Source organism: Heptranchias perlo, chromosome 9 (assembly GCF_035084215.1).
Source record: "Heptranchias perlo isolate sHepPer1 chromosome 9, sHepPer1.hap1, whole genome shotgun sequence".
Taxonomy (NCBI): Eukaryota; Metazoa; Chordata; class Chondrichthyes; order Hexanchiformes; family Hexanchidae; genus Heptranchias; species Heptranchias perlo.
Window position 1 is genome coordinate 22,894,684 of NC_090333.1, and position 23,077 is coordinate 22,917,760.

Here is a 23,077-nt window from a genome sequence, read left to right on the forward strand (position 1 = left end):
CACGCTCCGCTCTCTCTCTCTCCTCTCTCGCTCCTCCTTTTATCACCGATCCCACGCTCCGCTCTCTCTCTCTCTCCTTTCTCGCTCCTCCTTTTATCACCGATCCCACGCTCCGCTCTCTCGCTCTCCTCTCTCGCTCCTCCTTTTATCGCCGATCCCACGCTCCGCTCTCTCTCTCTCCTCTCTCACACCTCCTTTTATCGCCGATCCCACGCTCCGCTCTCTCTCTCTCTTCTTTCTCGCTCCTCCTTTTATCACCGATCCCACGCTCCGCTCTCTCTCTCTCCTCTCTCGCTCCTCCTTTTATCACCGATCCCACGCTCCGCTCTCTCTCTCTCCTCTCTCACACCTCCTTTTATCGCCGATCCCACGCTCCGCTCTCTCTCTCTCCTCTCTCGCTCCTCCTTTTATCACCGATCCCACGCTCCGCTCTCTCTCTCTCCTCTCTCACACCTCCTTTTATCGCCGATCCCACGCTCCGCTCTCTCTCTCTCTTCTTTCTCGCTCCTCCTTTTATCACCGATCCCACGCTCCGCTCTCTCTCTCTCCTCTCTCGCTCCTCCTTTTATCACCGATCCCACGCTCCGCTCTCTCTCTCTCCTCTCTCACACCTCCTTTTATCGCCGATCCCACACTCCGCTCTCTCTCTCTCTCCTCTCTCGCTCCTCCTTTTATCACCGATCCCACGCTCCGCTCTCTCTCTCTCCTCTCTCACACCTCCTTTTATCGCCGATCCCACGCTCCGCTCTCTCTCTCTCTCCTCTCGCTCCTCCTTTTATCACCGATCCCACGCTCCGCTCTCTCGGTCTCCTCTCTCGCTCCTCCTTTTATCGCCGATCCCACGCTCCGCTCTCTCTCTCTCCTCTCGCTCCTCCTTTTATCACCGATCCCACGCTCCGCTCTCTCTCTCTCCTCTCTCGCTCCTCCTTTTATCACCGATCCCATGCTCCGCTCTCTCTCTCTCTCCTTTCTCGCTCCTCCTTTTATCACCGATCCCACGCTCCGCTCTCTCGCTCTCCTCTCTCGCTCCTCCTTTTATCACCGATCCCACGCTCCGCTCTCTCTCTCTCCTCTCTCGCTCCTCCTTTTATCACCGATCCCACGCTCCGCTCTCTCGCTCTCTCTCCTCTCTCGCTCCTCCTTTTATCACCGATCCCACGCTCCGCTCTCTCTCTCCTCTTTCTCGCTCCTCCTTTTATCACCGATCCCACGCTCCGCTCTCTCTCTCCTTTCTCGCTCCTCCTTTTATCACCGATCCCACGCTCCGCTCTCTCGCTCTCCTCTCTCGCTCCTCCTTTTATCGCCGATCCCACGCTCCGCTCTCTCTCTCTCCTCTCTCACACCTCCTTTTATCGTCGATCCCACGCTCCGCTTTCTCTCTCTCTTCTTTCTCGCTCCTCCTTTTATCACCGATCCCACGCTCCGCTCTCTCGCTCTCCTCTCTCGCTCCTCCTTTTATCGCCGATCCCACGCTCCGCTCTCTCTCTCTCCTCTCTCACACCTCCTTTTATCGCCGATCCCACACTCCGCTCTCTCTCTCTCTTCTTTCTCGCTCCTCCTTTTATCACCGATCCCACACTCCGCTCTCTCTCTCTCCTCTCTCGCTCCTCCTTTAATCACCGATCCCACGCTCCGCTCTCTCTCTCTCTCCTTTCTCGCTCCTCCTTTTATCACCGATCCCACGCTCCGCTCTCTCTCTCTCCTCTCTCGCTCCTCCTTTTATCGCCGATCCCACGCTCCGCTCTCTCTCTCTCCTCTCGCTCCTCCTTTTATCACCGATCCCACGCTCCGCTCTCTCTCTCTCCTCTCTCACACCTCCTTTTATCGCCGATCCCACGCTCCGCTCTCTCTCTCTCCTCTCTCGCTCCTCCTTTTATCACCGAGCCCACGCTCCGCTCTCTCTCTCCTCTCTCACACCTCCTTTTATCACCGATCCCACGCTCCGCTCTCTCGCTCTCCTCTCTCGCTCCTCCTTTTATCACCGATCCCACGCTCCGCTCTCTCTCTCTCTCCTCTCTCGCTCCTCCTTTTATCGCCGAGCCCACGCTCCGCTCTCTCTCTCTCCTCTCTCACTCCTCCTTTTATCGCCGATCCCACGCTCCGCGCTCTCTCTCCTCTCTCACAACTCCTTTTATCGCCGATCCCACGCTCCGCTCTCTCTCGCTCCTCCTTTTATCGCCGATCCCACGCTCCGCGCTCTCTCTCCTCTCTCACACCTCCTTTTATCGCCGATCCCACGCTCCGCTCTCTCTCTCTCCTCTCTCGCTCCTCCTTTTATCACCGATCCCACGCTCCGCTCTCTCTCTCTCCTCTCTCGCTCCTCCTTTTATCACCGATCCCACGCTCCGCTCTCTCTCTCTCCTCTCTCGCTCCTCCTTTTATCGCCGATCCCACGCTCCGCGCTCTCTCTCCTCTCTCACACCTCCTTTTATCGCCGATCCCACGCTCCGCTCTCTCTCTCTCCTCTCTCGCTCCTCCTTTTATCACCGATCCCACGCTCCGCTCTCTCTCTCTCCTCTCTCGCTCCTCCTTTTATCACCGATCCCACGCTCCGCTCTCTCTCTCTCCTCTCTCGCTCCTCCTTTTATCGCCGATCCCACGCTCCGCTCTCTCTCTCTCTCCTCTCTCGCTCCTCCTTTTATCGCCGATCCCTCGCTCCGCTCTCTCTCTCTCCTCTCTCGCTCCTCCTTTTATCACCGATCCCACGCTCCGCTCGCTCTCTCTCCTCTCTCACACCTCCTTTTATCGCCGATCCCTCGCTCCGCTCTCTCTCTCTCCTCTCTCGCTCCTCCTTTTATCACCGATCCCACGCTCCGCTCTCTCTCTCTCCTCTCGCTCCTCCTTTTATCACCGATCCCACGCTCCGCTCTCTCTCTCTCCTCTCTCGCTCCTCCTTTTATCACCGATCCCACGCTCCGCTCTCTCTCTCTCCTCTCTCGCTCCTCCTTTTATCACCGATCCCACGCTCCGCTCTCTCTCTCTCCTCTCTCGCTCCTCCTTTTATCACCGATCCCACGCTCCGCTCTCTCTCTCTCCTCTCTCACACCTCCTTTTATCGCCGATCCCACGCTCCGCTCTCTCTCTCTCCTCTCGATCCTCCTTTTATCACCGATCCCACGCTCCGCTCTCTCTCCTCTCTCGCTCCTCCTTTTATCGCCGATCCCACGCTCCGCTCTCTCTCTCTCCTCTCTCGCTCCTCCTTTTATCGCCGATCCCACGCTCCGCTCTCTCTCTCTCTCCTCTCTCGCTCCTCCTTTTATCACCGATCCCACGCTCCGCTCTCTCTCTCTCTCTCCTCTCGCTCCTCCTTTTATCACCGATCCCACGCTCCGCTCTCTCTCTCTCTCCTCTCGCTCCTCCTTTTATCACCGATCCCACGCTCCGCTCTCTCTCTCTCTCCTCTCGCTCCTCCTTTTATCGCCGATCCCACGCTCCGCTCTCTCTCTCTCCTCTCTCGCTCCTCCTTTTATCACCGATCCCACGCTCCGCTCTCTCTCTCTCCTCTCTCGCTCCTCCTTTTATCGCCGATCCCACGCTCCGCTCTCTCTCTCTCCTCTCGCTCCTCCTTTTATCACCGATCCCACGCTCCGCTCTCTCTCTCTCTCCTCACTCGCTCCTCCTTTTATCGCCGATCCCACGCTCCGCTCTCTCTCTCTCTCCTCTCGCTCCTCCTTTTATCACCGATCCCACGCTCCGCTCTCTCGGTCTCCTCTCTCGCTCCTCCTTTTATCACCGATCCCACGCTCCGCTCTCTCTCTCTCTCCTCTCGCTCCTCCTTTTATTGCCGATCCCACGCTCCGCTCTCTCCCTCTCTCGCTCCTCCTTTTATCGACGATCCCACGCTCCGCTCTCTCTCTCTCTCCTCTCTCGCTCCTCCTTTTATCTCCGATCCCACGCTCCGCTCTCTCTCTCTCTCCTCTCTCGCTCCTCCTTTTATCTCCGATCCCACGCTCCGCTCTCTCCCTCTCTCGCTCCTCCTTTTATTGCCGATCCCACGCTCCGCTCTCTCTCTCTCTCCTCTCTCGCTCCTCCTTTTATCTCCGATCCCACGCTCCGCTCTCTCTCTCTCTCCTCTCTCGCTCCTCCTTTTATCTCCGATCCCACGCTCCGCTCTCTCCCTCTCTCGCTCCTCCTTTTATTGCCGATCCCACGCTCCGCTCTCTCTCTCTCCCTCCTCTCGCTCCTCCTTTTATCACCGATCCCACGCTCCGCTCTCTCTCTCTCTCCTCTCTCGCTCCTCCTTTTATCACCGATCCCACGCTCCGCTCTCTCTCTCTCCTCTCTCACACCTCCTTTTATCGCCGATCCCACGCTCCGCTCTCTCGCTCTCCTCTCTCGCTCCCCCTTTTCTCACCGATCCCACGCTCCGCTCTCTCTCTCTCCTCTCTCGCTCCTCCTTTTATCACCGATCCCACGCTCCGCTCTCTCTCTCTCCTCTCTCACACCTCCTTTTATCGCTGATCCCACGCTCCGCTCTCTCTCTCTCCTTTCTCACTCCTCCTTTTATCACCGATCCCACGCTCCGCTCTCTCTCTCTCCTCTCTCGCTCCTCCTTTTATCTCCGATCCCACGCTCCGCTCTCTCTCTCTCCTCTCTCGCTCCTCCTTTTATCACCGATCCCACGCTCCGCTCTCTCTCTCTCCTCTCTCGCTCCTCCTTTTATCACCGATCCCACGCTCCGCTCTCTCTCGGTCTCCTCTCTCGCTCCTCCTTTTATCGCCGACCTCTCGCTCTCCTCTCTCGCTCCTCCTTTTATCACCGATCCCACGCTCCGCTCTCTCTCTCTCCTCTCTCGCTCCTCTTATCACCGATCCCACACTCCGCTCTCTCTCTCTCCTCTCTCGCTCCTCCTTTTATCGCCGATCCCACGCTCCGCTCTCTCTCTCTCCTCTCTCGCTCCTCCTTTTATCTCTGATCCCACGCTCCGCTCTCTCTCTCTCGCTCCTCTTATCACCGATCCCACGCTCCGCTCTCTCTCTGTCTCCTCTCTCGCTCCTCCTTTAATCACCGATCCCACGCTCCGCTCTCTCTCTCTCTCCTCTCTCGTTCCTCCTTTTATTGCCGTTCCCACGCTCTGCTCTCTCTCTCTCCTCTCTCGTTCCTCCTTTTATCACCGATCCCACGCTCCGCTCTCTCTCTCTCTCCTCTCTCGTTCCTCCTTTTATTGCCGTTCCCACGCTCTGCTCTCTCTCTCTCCTCTCTCACTCCTCCTTTTATCACCGATCCCACGCTCCGCTCTCTCTCTCCTCTCGCTCCTCCTTTTATCACCGATCCCACGCTCCGCTCTCTCTCTCTCCTCTCTCGCTCCTCCTTTTATCACCGATCCCACGCTCCGCTCTCTCTCTCTCCTCTCTCGCTCCTCCTTTTATCACCGATCCCACGCTCCGCTCTCTCGCTCTCCTCTCTCACACCTCCTTTTATCGCCGATCCCACGCTCCGCTCTCTCTCTCTCCTCTCTCGCTCCTCCTTTTATCACCGATCCCACGCTCCGCTCTCTCTCTCTCCTCTCTCGCTCCTCCTTTTATCACCGATCCCACGCTCCGCTCTCTCTCTCTCCTCTCTCGCACCTACTTTTATCGCCGATCCCACGCTCCGCTCTCTCTCTCTCCTCTCTCGCTCCTCCTTTTATCACCGATCCCACGCTCTGCTCTCTCTCTCTCCTCTCTCGCTCCTCCTTTTATCGCCGATCCCACGCTCCGCTCTCTCGCTCTCCTCTCTCGCTCCTCCTTTTATCGCCGATCCCACGCTCCGCTCTCTCGCTCTCCTCTCTCGCTCCTCCTTTTATCGCCGATCCCACGCTCCGCTCTCTCGCTCTCCTCTCTCGCTCCTCCTTTTATCACCGATCCCACGCTCCGCTCTCTCGGTCTCCTCTCTCGCTCCTCCTTTTATCACCGATCCCACGCTCCGCTCTCTCTCTCTCCTCTCTCGCTCCTCCTTTTATCACCGATCCCACGCTCCGCTCTCTCTCTCTCCTCTCTCACACCTCCTTTTATCGCCGATCCCACGCTCCGCTCTCTCTCTCTCTCCTCTCTCGCTCCTCCTTTTATCGCCGATCCCACGCTCCGCTCTCTCTCGGTCTCCTCTCTCGCTCCTCCTTTTAATCGCCGATCCCACGCTCCGCTCTCTCTCTCCTCTCTCACTCCTCCTTTTATCACCGATCCCACGCTCCGCTCTCTCTCTCTCCTCTCTCACACCTCCTTTTATCTCCGATCCCACGCTCCGCTCTCTCTCTCTCCTCTCTCGCTCCTCCTTTTATCGCCGATCCCACGCTCCGCTCTCTCTCGGTCTCCTCTCTCGCTCCTCCTTTTATCGCCGATCCCACACTCCGCTCTCTCTCTCTCCTCTCTCGCTCCTCCTTTTATCGCCGATCCCACGCTCCGCTCTCTCTCTCTCCTCTCTCGCTCCTCCTTTTATCTCCGATCCCACGCTCCGCTCTCTCTCTCTCTCCTCTCTCGCTCCTCCTTTTATCGCCGATCCCACGCTCCGCTCTCTCGCTCTCCTCTCTCGCTCCTCCTTTTCTCGCCGATCCCACGCTCCGCACTCTCTCTCTCTCCTCTCTCGCTCCTCCTTTTATCGCCGATCCCACGCTCCGCTCTGTCTCTCCTCTCTCGCTCCTCCTTTTATCGCCGATCCCACGCTCCGCTCTCTCGCTCTCCTCTCTCGCTCCTCCTTTTATCGCCGATCCCACGCTCCGCTCTCTCGCTCTCCTCTCTCGCTCCTCCTTTTATCGCCGATCCCACGCTCCGCTCTCTCGCTCTCCTCTCTCGCTCCTCCTTTTATCGCCGATCCCACGCTCCGCTCTCTCTCTCTCTCTCCTCTCTCGCTCCTCCTTTTATCGCCGATCCCACGCTCCGCTCTCTCTCTCCTCTCTCACACCTCCTTTTATCGCCGATCCCACGCTCCGCTCTCTCTCTCTCTCCTCTCTCTCCTCTCTCACACCTCCTTTTATCGCCGATCCCACGCTCCGCTCTCTCTCTCTCTCCTCTCTCTCCTCTCTCACACCTCCTTTTATCGACGATCCCACGCTCCGCTCTCTCTCGGTCTCCTCTCTCGCTCCTCCTTTTATCACCGATCCCACGTTCCGCTCTCTCTCTCTCCTCTCTCGCTCCTCCTTTTATCACCGATCCCACGCTCCGCTCTCTCCTCTCTCTCCTCTCTCACACCTCCTTTTATCGCCGATCCCACGCTCCGCTCTCTCTCTCTCTCCTCTCTCTCCTCTCTCACACCTCCTTTTATCGACGATCCCACGCTCCGCTCTCTCTCGGTCTCCTCTCTCGCTCCTCCTTTTATCACCGATCCCACGCTCCGCTCTCTCTCTCTCCTCTCTCGCTCCTCCTTTTATCACCGATCCCACGCTCCGCTCTCTCTCTCTCTCCTCTCTCGCTCCTCCTTTTATCGCCGATCCCACGCTCCGCTCTCTCGGTCTCCTCTCGCTCCTCCTTTTATCGCCGATCCCACGCTCCGCTCTCTCTCTCTCCTCTCTCGCTCCTCCTTTTATCGCCGATCCCACGCTCCGCTCTCTCTCTCTCTCCTCTCTCGCTCCTCCTTGTATCGCCGATCCCACGCTCCGCTCTCTCGGTCTCCTCTCACACCTCCTTTTATCACCGATCCCACGTTCCGCTCTCTCTCTCTCCTCTCGCTCCTCCTTTTATCACCGATCCCACGCTCCGCTCTCTCTCTCTCTCTCCTCTCTCGCTCCTCCTTTTATCACCGATCCCACGCTCCGCTCTCTCTCTCTCCTCTCTCGCTCCTCCTTTTATCACCGATCCCACGCTCCGCTCTCTCGGTCTCCTCTCTCGCTCCTCCTTTTATCGCCGATCCCACGCTCCGCTCTCTCTCTCTCCTCTCTCGCTCCTCCTTTTATCGCCGATCCCACGCTCCGCTCTCTCTCTCTCCTCTCTCGCTCCTCCTTTTATCGCCGATCCCACGCTCCGCTCTCTCGGTCTCCTCTCGCTCCTCCTTTTATCACCGATCCCACGCTCCGCTCTCTCTCTCTCTCTCCTCTCTCGCTCCTCCTTTTATCACCGATCCCACGCTCCGCTCTCTCTGTCTCCTCTCTCGCTCCTCCTTTTATTGCCGATCCCACGCTCCGCTCTCTCTCTCTCCTCTCTCGCTCCTCCTTTAATCGCCGATCCCACGCTCCGCTCTCTCTCTCTCTCCCTCCTCTCTCGCTCCTCCTTTTATCTCCGATCCCACGCTCCGCTCTCTCTCTCTCTCCTCTCTCGTTCCTCCTTTTATTGCCGTTCCCACGCTCTGCTCTCTCTCTCTCCTCTCTCACTCCTCCTTTTATCACCGATCCCACGCTCCGCTCTCTCTCTCTCCTCTCGCTCCTCCTTTTATCACCGATCCCACGCTCCGCTCTCTCTCTCTCCTCTCTCGCTCCTCCTTTTATCACCGATCCCACGCTCCGCTCTCTCTCTCTCCTCTCTCGCTCCTCCTTTTATCACCGATCCCACGCTCCGCTCTCTCGCTCTCCTCTCTCACACCTCCTTTTATCGCCGATCCCACGCTCCGCTCTCTCTCTCTCCTCTCTCGCTCCTCCTTTTATCACCGATCCCACGCTCCGCTCTCTCTCTCTCCTCTCTCGCTCCTCCTTTTATCACCGATCCCACGCTCCGCTCTCTCTCTCTCCTCTCTCGCACCTACTTTTATCGCCGATCCCACGCTCCGCTCTCTCTCTCTTCTCTCTCGCTCCTCCTTTTATCGCCGATCCCACGCTCCGCTCTCTCTCTCTCCTCTCTCGCTCCTCCTTTTATCGCCGATCCCACGCTCCGCTCTCTCGCTCCTCCTTTTATCGCCGATCCCACGCTCCGCTCTCTCTCTCTCCTCTCTCGCTCCTCCTTTTATCGCCGATCCCACGCTCCGCTCTCTCTCTCTCCTCTCTCACACCTCCTTTTATCGCCGATCCCACGCTCCGCTCTCTCTCTCTCCTCTCTCACTCCTCCTTTTATCGCCGATCCCACGCTCCGCTCTCTCTCTCTCTCCTCTCTCGCTCCTCCTTTTATCGCCGATCCCACGCTCCGCTCTCTCTCGGTCTCCTCTCTCGCTCCTCCTTTTAATCGCCGATCCCACGCTCCGCTCTCTCTCTCCTCTCTCACTCCTCCTTTTATCACCGATCCCACGCTCCGCTCTCTCTCTCTCCTCTCTCGCTCCTCCTTTTATCGCCGATCCCACGCTCCGCTCTCTCGCTCTCCTCTCTCGCTCCTCCTTTTATCGCCGATCCCACGCTCCGCTCTCTCGGTCTCCTCTCTCGCTCCTCCTTTTATCACCGATCCCACGCTCCGCTCTCTCTCTCTCCTCTCTCGCTCCTCCTTTTATCACCGATCCCACGCTCCGCTCTCTCTCTCTCCTCTCTCACACCTCCTTTTATCGCCGATCCCACGCTCCGCTCTCTCTCTCTCTCCTCTCTCGCTCCTCCTTTTATCGCCGATCCCACGCTCCGCTCTCTCTCGGTCTCCTCTCTCGCTCCTCCTTTTAATCGCCGATCCCACGCTCCGCTCTCTCTCTCCTCTCTCACTCCTCCTTTTATCACCGATCCCACGCTCCGCTCTCTCTCTCTCCTCTCTCACACCTCCTTTTATCTCCGATCACACGCTCCGCTCTCTCTCTCTCCTCTCTCGCTCCTCCTTTTATCGCCGATCCCACGCTCCGCTCTCTCTCGGTCTCCTCTCTCGCTCCTCCTTTTATCGCCGATCCCACGCTCCGCTCTCTCTCTCTCCTCTCTCGCTCCTCCTTTTATCGCCGATCCCACGCTCCGCTCTCTCGCTCTCCTCTCTCGCTCCTCCTTTTATCGCCGATCCCACGCTCCGCTCTCTCTCTCTCTCCTCTCTCGCTCCTCCTTTTATCTCCGATCCCACGCTCCGCTCTCTCTCTCTCTCCTCTCTCGCTCCTCCTTTTATCGCCGATCCCACGCTCCGCTCTCTCGCTCTCCTCTCTCGCTCCTCCTTTTCTCGCCGATCCCACGCTCCGCACTCTCCCTCTCTCTCCTCTCTCGCTCCTCCTTTTATCGCCGATCCCACGCTCCGCTCTGTCTCTCCTCTCTCGCTCCTCCTTTTATCGCCGATCCCACGCTCTGCTCTCTCGCTCTCCTCTCTCGCTCCTCCTTTTATCGCCGATCCCACGCTCTGCTCTCTCGCTCTCCTCTCTCGCTCCTCCTTTTATCGCCGATCCCACGCTCCGCTCTCTCGCTCTCCTCTCTCGCTCCTCCTTTTATCGCCGATCCCACGCTCCGCTCTCTCGCTCTCCTCTCTCGCTCCTCCTTTTATCGCCGATCCCACGCTCCGCTCTCTCTCTCTCTCTCCTCTCTCGCTCCTCCTTTTATCGCCGATCCCACGCTCCGCTCTCTCTCTCCTCTCTCACACCTCCTTTTATCGCCGATCCCACGCTCCGCTCTCTCTCTCTCTCCTCTCTCTCCTCTCTCACACCTCCTTTTATCGCCGATCCCACGCTCCGCTCTCTCTCTCTCTCCTCTCTCTCCTCTCTCACACCTCCTTTTATCGACGATCCCACGCTCCGCTCTCTCTCTCTCCTCTCTCGCTCCTCCTTTTATCGCCGATCCCACGCTCCGCTCTCTCTCTCTCTCCTCTCTCGCTCCTCCTTTTATCGCCGATTCCACGCTCCGCTCTCTCGGTCTCCTCTCGCTCCTCCTTTTATCACCGATCCCACGCTCCGCTCTCTCTCTCTCCTCTCTCGCTCCTCCTTTTATCACCGATCCCACGCTCCGCTCTCTCGGTCTCCTCTCTCACACCTCCTTTTATCACCGATCCCACGCTCCGCTCTCTCTCTCTCCTCTCTCGCTCCTCCTTTTATCGCCGATTCCACGCTCCGCTCTCTCTCTCTCCTCTCGCTCCTCCTTTTATCGCCGATGCCACGCTCCGCTCTCTCTCTCTCTCTCTCTCCTCTCTCGCTCCTCCTTTTATTGCCGATCCCACGCTCCGCTCTCTCTCTCCTCTTTCTCGCTCCTCCTTTTATCGCCGATCCCACGCTCCGCGCTCTCGCTCTCCTCTCTCGCTCCTCCTTTTATCGCCGATCCCACGCTCCGCTCTCTCTCTCTCCTCTCTCGCTCCTCCTTTTATCGCCGATCCCACGCTCCGCTCTCTCTCTCTCCTCTCTCGCTCCTCCTTTTATCACCGATCCCACGCTCCGCTCTCTCTCTCTCTCCTCTCTCGCTCCTCCTTTTATCGCCGATCCCACGCTCCGCTCTCTCGCTCTCCTCTCTCGCTCCTCCTTTTATCGCCGATCCCACGCTCCGCTCTCTCTCTCCTCTCTCGCTCCTCCTTTTATCGCCGATCCCACGCTCCGCTCTCTCTCTCTCCTCTCGCTGCTCCTTTTATCGCCGATCCCACGCTCCGCTCTCTCTCTCTCCTCTCTCGCTCCTCCTTTTATTGCCGATCCCACGCTCCGCTCTCTCTCTCTCCTCTCTCGCTCCTCCTTTTATCACCGATCCCACGCTCCTCTCTCTCTCTCTCCTCTCTCGCTCCTCCTTTTATCACCGATCCCACGCTCCGCTCTCTCTCTCTCCTCTCTCGCTCCTCCTTTTATCGCCGATCCCACGCTCCGCTCTCTCTCTCTCCTCTCTCGCTCCTCCTTTTATCGCCGATCCCACGCTCCGCTCTCTCTCGGTCTCCTCTCTCGCTCCTCCTTTTATCGCCGATCCCACGCTCCGCTCTCTCTCTCTCCTCTCTCGCTCCTCCTTTTATCGCCGATCCCACGCTCCACGCTCTTGCTCTCCTCTCTCGCTCCTCCTTTTATCACCGATCCCACGCTCCGCTCTCTCGGTCTCCTCTCTCACACCTCCTTTTATCGCCGATCCCACGCTCCGCTCTCTCTCGGTCTCCTCTCTCGCTCCTCCTTTTATCGCCGATCCCACGCTCCGCTCTCTCGCTCTCCTCTCTCGCTCCTCCTTTTATCGCCGATCCCACGCTCCGCTCTCTCGGTCTCCTCTCTCACACCTCCTTTTATCGCCGATCCCACGCTCCGCTCTCTCAGTCTCTTCTCTCGTTCCTCCGTTTTATAATTTATGTGCCTGTGATGCTTGTGTCAAATCTCAAAGCTGAAATTTTATGGATCCTTGTTAAGCTTGGCAACTGGGCTTGAATGTCCCACTGTTACATTGGGAGGAGGTGAAGCCTCTAATTATATTGTGTCAGTCATTTAACCACCAATCACCCCTGTCTCAATTACAGGGAATTGTAATTTTGTGTCCTGGAATTACCAGTGATGTTCCTACAGCAAGTTGGACAGTTATATTATACTGAATAGGGATACACGATGTCACACCCCGCATTCAGTCTAACTCTCTGTGGTAAATCCTGTGCCTTTCCCTGTAAATATTGCTTTTTAACTTTTAGAAGTTGTAAAGTCCAGTATATATTTCCAATTGAGAGGGACCTAATAATTCTTAACACTGCACTTTGTAATTGCATACTGTCAGCATGCTGGGAAGTAATATGCCCCTCTTATGCGCTGGGTATGGTTACCTTTCTGCATTTATTCCACCCAGATTTTGACATTCTCTTGATGTGAAATTGCAGATTACCTTCAGATACGATCTGGGTAACTACATATAAATGAAGAGTTTATGTTTGTCTACATAAACTGTAGTGATTTCAAGTATTTTCACTCTGTAAAGTGAACTAGGTATTCAAAATTTAATCTAATCTTTCCAGCATAAATCTTTCCCTGATCTGTTGTTTCTACACAAATCTAATTCGTGTGTACAGACCTATTTGACACAAACCTCAGGTACAAGGAAGACTACTTGTTAATTATCCTTTTGGTCGATTTGTCTATAAATTGTAATTGAAGCCATTTCTGAAGGGTTTCTGGTTCATCAAGCTTTGGAGCTGTGGCTGAATCTGATCATGATATTATTACACTCCATTAACTGCCTTGTACTACAATCAATATCAGAACCATAGCAGAGGGAGGTTTGAAACATTGATGTGCAGTGAGAACAAATTATTTTGTTGGGCCAGGGAGGAAGACTCATTTAGGTCCATAGGTCCAGTGACTAACCAGTGTGTACCTTTAAAAAATCTCAATTCTTCCTCATTTGTTTATCTTCCACTTACAAAATGGATGTAGCTAAGGCTTTGCAAAAGGATTTACATTGGTGTGCAACTCTTCAGACAAAAGAGAATTAACACTGATGAATGTAAAGTATTATACATGGGTCAAAAATGTGGATCAGTAATACAATAAATAGAATTAAGGAGACTTAGGGACTTGCAATTCATAGTAGACATATTTGTTTCAGTGTCCAGAAAGTTTGGCAGCAATTAAGAAAGTTAATAGAATATTGGGATTTTATATATATGTGTATAATCCCAATTTCCTAACTTTTCTTAAAATATAGCCCTTTTAAGGCTTTCAGTCCTACAGTAACTTTGCTAGCCGTATGATCTTTTCAAGCCATTCCTGCATATTAGTTCTTCTTCTGGATTTGATTACCTATTTTTGAGGCACTCTTCCTCGTTCTGAGTGTAGCTCATTTTCCACATCCAAAGCTACCTTTTTTCACACTCTTTGTTTCTCTGAATGTAGATCTGAGATAAAAACCCGGGATGAGGACTTGCATGGGTTTCTGGGAGATCAAGCAGCCGCTGCAAGGGTGTACGAGCTGATGGTGTCCAATGATTTTTGCTTTGAATGACTGTATTTGCATGTGGATGATGCACTACATTGAGAGAATTAGGAAGACCATACTGACTCTAACTTTGCAGTGGCTAAGCTGTGTGTCTCACAGGCCTTTCCTCAAGTGATTGTGAACTGTGCATGTCTCATACTTGAATTCTGTCTTGATTATATGTCTGGATTCTTTATCTACAGGGACTACAAGCTACATGTCTCCCAGTATATTATTACCTGGTGAAATTACTGTGTGCTAAAAGATTTCAACATAAACATTAAAACAAATTCCAAAATAAATGGTATACTGCCTGTGCTCAGCAATGTATTAGGCATGCACTTTTTACACTGTATATGCCTGTGCTAATATTTTGATCCCTGTAAACTTTCTACACTCAGTTGGCCATCAAAATAATGTTTTTAGAATCTTCCCCCAAACCCTACTTAGTTATGGAATATTGTAAATGTAATATGTGCTTAAATTTCCTAGTGTTGTTTTTAAATTTAATTTTCTTTCCGTCCCACCCCCTTTCCCGAAGGCAATGGCTCCTTACTGGGATATGGTTCCAGGGTGCGTGCTGCCCTCCATGACCTCACCCAAGTAGCTATTATTATGCACAAGGCATACACAAGGGTAATGTCAGTAGGATATTTGACTGCAGGGGCATTACAGCCAAGTAGAGTCCTGTCCTCACTTGACGTCCATACACACACTTTCAGCAAGGGCTGCTGGATGTCAATAGGAACCAGGAACCCTGGCTGTTCTTTCCTTCTTAAACCAGATATGCCGAGGCCAAATGTAGCACCATTACCACCATCCCAGCTGAGATCACTTAACTTGGTACAGATTGGGGATTTAAATTTCTCTTTAAAATATGTTAAGCAGCCTGATGGCTAATCAAGCATGTAGGATGTTATTTCTCACCCAAGATTCCCAAATATTCAAGTTCCTGATCACTGGTGAGGATGATGCACTCTGGAGGCCTGCAGCTTCCACAGAAGCAGGGAAGTTGATGAATTAGCCCGTGCCAACCTTGTGTAATTTGGCAATCTCTGATTCAAGAGCAGCCCTGGAAAAATTGAGAGAACAGGGAATCACCTTGTCATTTGAGATGAGGAATGATGTGTAACGCCTGGTAGACCAAGGTGAAAGCATAAATAATGTACACACTTAGGATGGGTGAGAGATTAAAATAATTGAGCTATCAAACCCCTTCCCTTTGGATCTTTTAGCTGCACTTTTATAGCTAACCTCATGGTTACTTTGTTTTTAATTGGCACAGTTGGGGTAGTCCATCTCTGGGAGTTGGGTTCAAATACAGCTCATACTGATAATCTTTTCAACTGGTAAGAGTCCTATGTGCAATCAGTTAGAACAGTCACAGCATAACGTTTTAATTTAGCGCAATAAAGTGCAAAATTGACTCACTCAAAGTCATCATAGAGATGGCTGGTGTGTGACATGGGAAAATGCACACTGGTTAATTTTCTGTAGGTTAAGACACATTTGGGGTGCTGTGCAATGTTAGTACAATTTAAATTAAACATGTTAAGGCCTTTAAAATGGTGGACAAAGGAATTTCATATGATTGTGTTCATTACTAATATTGTGCAATGCAGCTTTCAATCCATTTGTTGAGGTAGAGGTAAATGGAGTTTTACTCTGCATCTACAAATTGTATATCTGAGCTGATGTGTGCTTGATACCAGCATTGGATGGCAAAAATACCAGTGCTCCATTCTCCATATCGAACACAAAATACACCAAAAAAAACTGCTACCACCAAAGCTGAGCCTGTAGAAAATACTGAGACCTGACTTTATAGCTCTCCCTGGTGCAGTCAAATGAGGAGCAACTATAGTTTTGTGTAAGAATCATAGAAGTTACAACATGGAAACAGGCCCTTCGGCCCAACATGTCCATGTCGGCCAGTTTATACCACTAAACTAGTCCCAATTGCCTGCACTTGGCCCATATCCCTCTATACCCATCTTACCCATGTAACTGTCCAAATGCTTTTTAAAAGACAAAATTGTACCCGCCTCTACTACTGCCTCTGGCAGCTCGTTCCAGACACTCACCACCCTTTGAGTGAAAAAATTGCCCCTCTGGACCCTTTTGTATCTCTCCCCTCTCACCTTAAATCTATGTCCCCTTGTTATAGACTCCCCTACCTTTGGGAAAAGATTTTGACTATCTACCTTATCTATGCCCCTCATTATTTTATAGACTTCTATAAGATCACCCCTTAACCTCCTACTCTCCAGGGAAAAACTTAGTAATAAAAAAATTCAACACATACAGCTTACCTCCATCACTTTTCTGCCCGTGCACAACATGAAACCTTTTCGTCTCTCTATTGGCCAAGTTCCTTTTCCTGCATTCCTAGTTTTTTCCATTATATTCATTTTTTTATCTACTTCTGTATGACTCAAGCCCGTTCTTTGCTATATTACAAATCGGTACAAATGCAAAATTCCATGTATCGTATCCAAGATATATGTATTTTTCTTTTCTCCCAAGGACAGGGAATGGGCAGAACATGAAGAAAACAGTAATGTGAAGGACATGAAAGATGTTAAGCCTTCAATTACTTTGAGAATAGATGGTATTTTGCTTGTGTCAGGTCCTGGACTAAACTACATCTGTCCGAAAGATTTCAAATTGTGTGGAATTTTTAAAAATTTAATCTTTTTCTTTTAAGATTGCGTTTCTACGTGATAATGACGAGCTGCCGGGAGCTCTTCCCACGGCTGACTGCTGATATGCGACGCTTTAAAAAATTACCTCGAACTCGTAGGGACTCTTTGGACTTTACTAGAGATTCCTCTTCATCAGAAAAATCTGAACCCGAACGGAGGGAAACTGACCCAGATGGGTGGGATGAGACTAGCGATTCTAGTGAGTTTTACTCTCATGGGAAACAATTGAAGATGGCGCCGGAGCTGTTCTACTCCTCTCCGCTCTTCCCTTTGCTGTCATCAGAGGTAGCAACAGCCCAAGAACAGATTGCAATGATGGTCCAACAAGCAAAGTCCCACTGTCGACGTGATGTGCTCTGGCAACGTCTCTTCCTGGGAGAGCATCTGTCTTCAGACAAACACAAAATGAGCAAGCTGTCCTTTGCAGAGCTGGAAGAGTTACTCGGTGCGGTGCATAGCAAATCTGTTTCTGAGATTGACCCACAGCTGGTGAGAGATCAAACATTTTGTTGTTATCAGTAAGGTTGAATGATTATTGTTAATACAAAATGAATTTTGATGAGAGTTCCTTATAACTGTTGTTATTTGGTGGCTCAGGCACTTTCTCCTCGATACCATGGCTTATTCATCGATACATACTTTGTGGAACTCTATGGAATCAATTCCTGACATACCCAAAATTGATGTCAGTGGACTAGTGTGACGGGGATTGACTCTGCAGGGAATCCAAGGCCTAGGAATCCAGAAGTTGCCTGTATATTAATGGGGAATATCTGAGCCATCGAATGTCGGTGGTGAGTGGGTATTCCGAAGCCTCTCCTGATGTATCCATAACTGACATTGGTAGAGTGGCTTTCTCTGGTTGGAAAGCCCTCCATGGGGCTGAAAATCAAAGAGTTGTGTATCATAGAATCATGGAATGATACAGCACAGAATGAGGCCATTCGGCCCACCATGCCTGCTCTTTCCCCATAGCCCTGCATATTTTTCCCCTTTAAGTATTTATCCAATTCCCTTTTGAAAGTTGCTATTGAATCTGTTTCCACCACCCTTTAGTTCATTCCAGATCATAACGACTCGCTACGTAGAAAAATGTTTCCTCATGTTGCCTCTGGTTCATTTGCCAATTACCTTAAATCTGTGTCCTCCTTATTTACGCTATCAAAACCGTTCATGATTTTGAACACCTTTATCAAATCTCCTCTTAACCTCCACCGCTGTAAGGAGAACAACCTCAGCTTCTCCAGTCTCTCCATGTGACTGAAGTCCCTCATCCCTGGTACCATGCTAGTAAATCTCTTTTGCACCCTCTCTAAATCCTTGCCATCCTTCCTAAAGTGTGGTGCCCAGAATAGAACACAATACTCCAGCTGAGGCCTAACCAGTGTTAACTTCCCTGTTTTTGTACTCTATGCCTCTATTAATAAAGCCCAGGATCCCATATGCTTTTTTAACAACCTTCTCAGCTTGTCCTGCCACCGTCAAAGATTTGTGTACATACACCCCCAGTTCTCTCTGTTCTTGTGCCCCCTTAAAAATTGTACCATTTAGTTTAAATTGCCTCTCCTCATTCTTCCTACCAAAATGTATTACTTCACACTTCTCAGCATCAAATTTCATCGGCCAAGTGTCTGCACATTTCACCAGTCTGTCTATGTCCTCCTGAAGTCTGTTACTATCCTCCACTTTGTTTACTACATTTGAGTTTCATGTCATCTGCAAATTTTGAAATTATACCCTCTATACCCAAGTCCAGGTTATTAATATATATCAAAAAGAGCAATGGTCCTTATACTGACCCCTGGGGAACACCACTGTATATTTCCCTCCAGTCTGAAAAACAACCATTCACAACTCTCTGCTTTCTATCCCTAAGCCAATTTCGTATCCATGCTGCCACTGTCCTTTTAATCCCATGCGCTTCAATTTTGCTGATAAGTCTATTGTGTGGTACTTTATCAAACGCCTTTTGAAAGTCCACATACGCAACATCAACGGCATTGCCCTCATCAATCCTCCCTGTTCATTGTTTTTTTTAGTGGTATTACATAGGTTGAGGAATATGTTATGTTGATGGTTCTCCTCTGAGCCATTTCCCTGTATCATTGCACAATACACTTCGGACATTGAGATGGACCACAGTCAAAGCCATCTACATGTCCCTATATCATATTGAGATTAAAATTTAATTTTTGTATGCATGCATGAAAGATGTTACATTTGTAAAATACAAAGTAAAACTCTCTTGTTTTGGGAAAAATCGCTTTTGAAATACATGGATATAACTTTTTCAAAGTCTAAGTTGTATTCTAAGAAGTGCAACCAGAAGTTTAGCTCCTTCTCCAATCATTGAGAATAATACCTGAAACCACAACATCTAAATTTCTGTTATTGTGAATCCTATCGTCATCAAGAATGAGGAATGTTAATGCTGAGGAATGAGCATTTTTACACTCTGTGCAGCATACGGCAGCTGCAAAGTAAAGCTTTGACTAATCTGCTTCAGCAATATGTATTAATTCCATCTCCAACTTCAACCTCAGACAAGCATCGGTGTAAATCTTTTCCATTTACCGTAGATTCAATCCTGATTATTTCACTGAGAAGGAAATGTTATGCACGAAGGAAACAAAACGTTAGTGTCACTGTTTTGACACTTGTTTTTAATGGGACCTAGTTTTAATCTGTTTCTCTCAACTCTATTCCCTTTTCCCACTTCACTATTGCTCTTTCTACCATGTTACCTCCTCGCATTTATCACTGCTCTGCTCTCTTTTGTTCCAGGACTGCTTTCTATCGATGAGTACCAGCTGGTATCAGAGTCTGATCAAGGTATTACTAAACCGATTCTCCCAGAGTTGTCGACACTTTGTAGATGCAGATAGAGGAATCCAATATCTGGTAAGTTGAAACCCAAAATCTAACAGAATTATACCCATTGCCTGTTTTAAGCTGGAGGAAGGTATACTACCACCAACGTACGAATTGAAAATGAGCTACCCGGACAATGACAAGGCTGAAGCGTTTCCAACCATCTTCAGCCAGAAGTGACGAGTGGAAGATTCATCTCAGCCTCCTCCTGATATCCCCATCATCACAGACGCCAGTCTTCAGCCAATTCGATTCACTCCACATGATATCAAGAAACGGCTGAGTGCACTGGATACGGCAAAGGCCATGGGCCTTGACAACATCCCAGCTGTAATGCTGAAGTCTTGTGCTCCAGAACTAGCCGCGCCTCTAACCAAGCTGTTCCAGTACAGCTCCAACACTGGCATCTACCCGTCAAAGTGGAAAATTGCCCTGTCCATAAAAAGCAGGACAAATCCAATCCGGCCAATTACCGCCCCATCAGTCTACTCTCGATCATCAGCAAAGTGATGGAAGGTGTCGTTGACAGTGCTATCAAGCGGCACATACTCACCAATAACCTGCTCACCGATGCTCAGTTTGGGTTCCACCAGGACCACTCAGCTCCAGACCTCATTATAGCCTTGGTCCAAACATAGACAAAAGAGTTGAATTCCAAAGGGGAGGTGAGAGTCACTGCCCTTGACATCAAGGCAGCATTTGACCGAGTGTGGCACCAAGGAGCCCTAGTAAATTGAAGTCAATGGGAATCAAGGGGAAAACTCTCCAGTGGCTGAGTCGTACCTAGCACAAAGAAAGATGATCTCAACCCCAAGAAATTGCTGCAGGAGTTCCTCAGGGCAGTGTCCTGGGCCCAACCATTTTCAGCTGCTTCATCAATGACCTTCCCTCCATCATAAGGTCAGAAATGGGGATGTTCACTGATGATTGCAAAGTGTTCAGTTCCATTCGCAACCTCTCAGATAATGAAGCAGTCCGAGCCCGCATGCATCAAGACCTGGACATCATCCAGGCTTGGGTGATAAGAGGCGAGAAACATTCGTGCCAGGCAATGACCTTTTCCAACAAGAGAGAATCCAGTCACCTCCCCTTGACGTTTAGTGGCATTACCATCACCGAATCCCTCACCATCAACATCCTGGGGGTTACCATTAACCAGAAACTTAACTGGACCAGCCACATAAATACAGTGGCTGCAAGAGCAGGTCAGAGGCTGGGTATTCTGCGGCGAGTGACTCACCTCCTGACTCCCCAAAGCCTTTCCACCATCTACAAAGCACAAGTCAGGAGTGTGATGGAATACTTTCCACTTGCCTGGATGAGTGCAGCTCCAACAACATTCAAGAAGCTCGACACCATCCAGGACAAAGCAGCCCGCTTGATTGGCACCGCATCCACCACCCGAAACATTCACTCCCTTCACCACCGGCGTACCGTGGCTGCATGTGTACCATCTACAGGATGCACTGCAGCAACTCACCAAGGCTTCTTCGATAGTACCTCCCAAACCCGTGACCTCTACCACCTAGATGGACAAGGGCAGCAGGCACATGGGAACAACACCACCTGCACAATCCCCTCCAAGTCACACGCCATCCCGACTTGGAAATATATCGCCGTTCCTTCATCGTCACTGGATCAAAATCCTGGAACTCCCTTCCTAACAGCACTGTGGGAGAACCTTCACCACACGGACTGCAGCAGTTCAAGAAGGCAGCTCATCACCACCTTCTCAAGGGTAATTAGGGATGGGCAATAAATGCTGACCTTGCCAGCGACGCCCACATCCTATGAACAAATTTTTAAAAAGACACTGGTGCAACATGCCAACAATCTATCAGATCTCCTATTGGTAATGGATAAGCTATTTTATTCTGTGTAACATACATGATTTAAGATGATTGAATGACTCGTATTGATGGTATTTTCAGGTTGAACGCCACGATTTTGTGTATGTTTGTGTGGGAAGTCTAAATCATTGGCCTTGATTATTATTCTATATTCATCTAAATATGTAACTAATTCATCTCATACTGGGATACATAGGGAAGATGTTCCAGAATGCAGGTAGTTATGAGGTGGGCCTCAGATACTGCATGGTGGAGGAGGGCATGGTTAGGTATTACTAGAAGTGTCATTTTGGAGTGTGGGAGCACTTGGAGGCGAATGATGGGGTCTAGCAGAAGCAGGTGCTATTGGGTGTGGGATTGATAGAGGTGGGTGTTCTGATATGTTGGCTAGTGTGTTGGGGGTGTGGCAGTAGGGTGGGGAGTTCTGGGCAATGGCAGTACTGCAGGACAAAAGGTAATGACAAATGTTTTTGTCATAGACGTCATTTGAAAAGGTTAGTCTCATTATTTTGATGTAGAATCAGCAAATGTTGCCTCTGGGGGAAGTTATATCAAAGGAAGTAACTGTTTTATTACACTTATAGAGGGAGTTTCCTCAGTCCGGGAGAAGGAACTGTTTTACTCTTACAATGCTGTGGTCCCAAACCAATCCTAGATCAGAAGTATTTGAATAAGCTTTTGTAGAAGGGACATTTCAAAATTGATCATGTTTCAGTCTTTTAACCATCAACAAAAGTGTCCAAGGCTTAATGTTAAGGAACAGAAGTTACCAAAATCCTTTGGCCTTACATTACCTTCCAAGTGGCAATACCTTTTCCCAAGGTTACTACACTTACATATCTACTCCTACTTAAATCAACTGGTTCAGGTATAATCAAGGAGGGTGCTCTATCTTTAATAAACCTACAGGATTCTAGTTGGAACCACTGTAAGATGTCTGTCCTCCATTATAAATGTTTTAAAGCAATAAGAGCAATCTAAATCTTAAAACCACACAAGTTTACAGCGCAGAAAGAGACCATCAGTCCAATGTTGATGTACAAAGGGACCTGGGTGTCCTTGTACACCAGTCACTGAAAACAAACATGCAGATGCAGCAAGCAGTTAGGAAGGCAAATGGTGTGTTGGCCTTCATTGCAAGAGGATTTGAATACAGGAGCAGGGATGTCTTACTGCAGTTATACAGGGCCGTGGTGAGACCACACCTGGAGTATTGTGTGCAGTTTTGATCTTCTTACCTAAGAAAGGATATACTTGCCATAGAGGCAGTGCAGTGAAGGTTCACCAGACTGATTCCTGGACTGTCTTATGAGGAGAGATTGGGTCAACTAGGCCTGTATTCACTAGAGTTTAGAAGAATGAGAGGGGATCTCATTGAAATGTATAAAATTCTGACTGGGCTGGACAGACTGGATGCAGGGAGGATGTTTCCCCTGGCTGGGGGGTCCAGAACGAAGGGTCACAGTCTCAGGATACGGGGTAGGACATTTAGGACTGAGATGAGGAGAAATTTCTTCACCCAGAGTGGTTAACCTGTGGAATTCTTTGGAGGCCAAGTCACTGAATATATTTAAGAAGGAGCTAGATAGATTTCTAGACACAAAAGGCATCAAGGGGTATGGGGAGAGAGCGGGAATATGGTATTGAGATAGAGGATCAGCCATGATCATATTGAATGGCGGAGCAGGCTCGAAGGGCCGAATGGCCAACTCCTGCTCCTATTTTCTATGTTTCTATCCTATGTGTACTAGCTCTTGTTCGAGCAATCCTAAACTAATCCCTGCTCTCTCTCCTGGTTGCCCTGTATCTTCCCCTGCTTCAAATATTTATCTACTTTTCTCTTAAAAAATGCAATAGTCTCTGCATCAACCACTCCCTGTGGCACAGCATTCCATACTCCCAACAATTCTCTCCTCACTATCTTAGTGAAAATTTTAAATTCATAACCCCTCATGACTGACTCCCGAATCAGAGGAAATAGTCTTTCTCAAGTCACCCTATCAGAACGCTTCATAATTTAAAAA

The 23,077-nt window shown here is 50.4% G+C and overlaps 1 protein-coding gene across 1 annotated transcript in view; it reads left to right on the forward strand.

The window, feature by feature from the left end:
* Positions 1-23,077, forward strand: part of szt2 (SZT2 subunit of KICSTOR complex) — a 207,446-nt gene that overhangs the window by 178,498 nt on the left and 5,871 nt on the right. The window contains exons 72-73 of the mRNA XM_067990021.1: positions 16,335-16,821; positions 19,117-19,233. Coding sequence (XP_067846122.1) covers positions 16,335-16,821; positions 19,117-19,233 — 604 coding nt within the window. The remainder of the gene's footprint in view (positions 1-16,334; positions 16,822-19,116; positions 19,234-23,077) is intronic.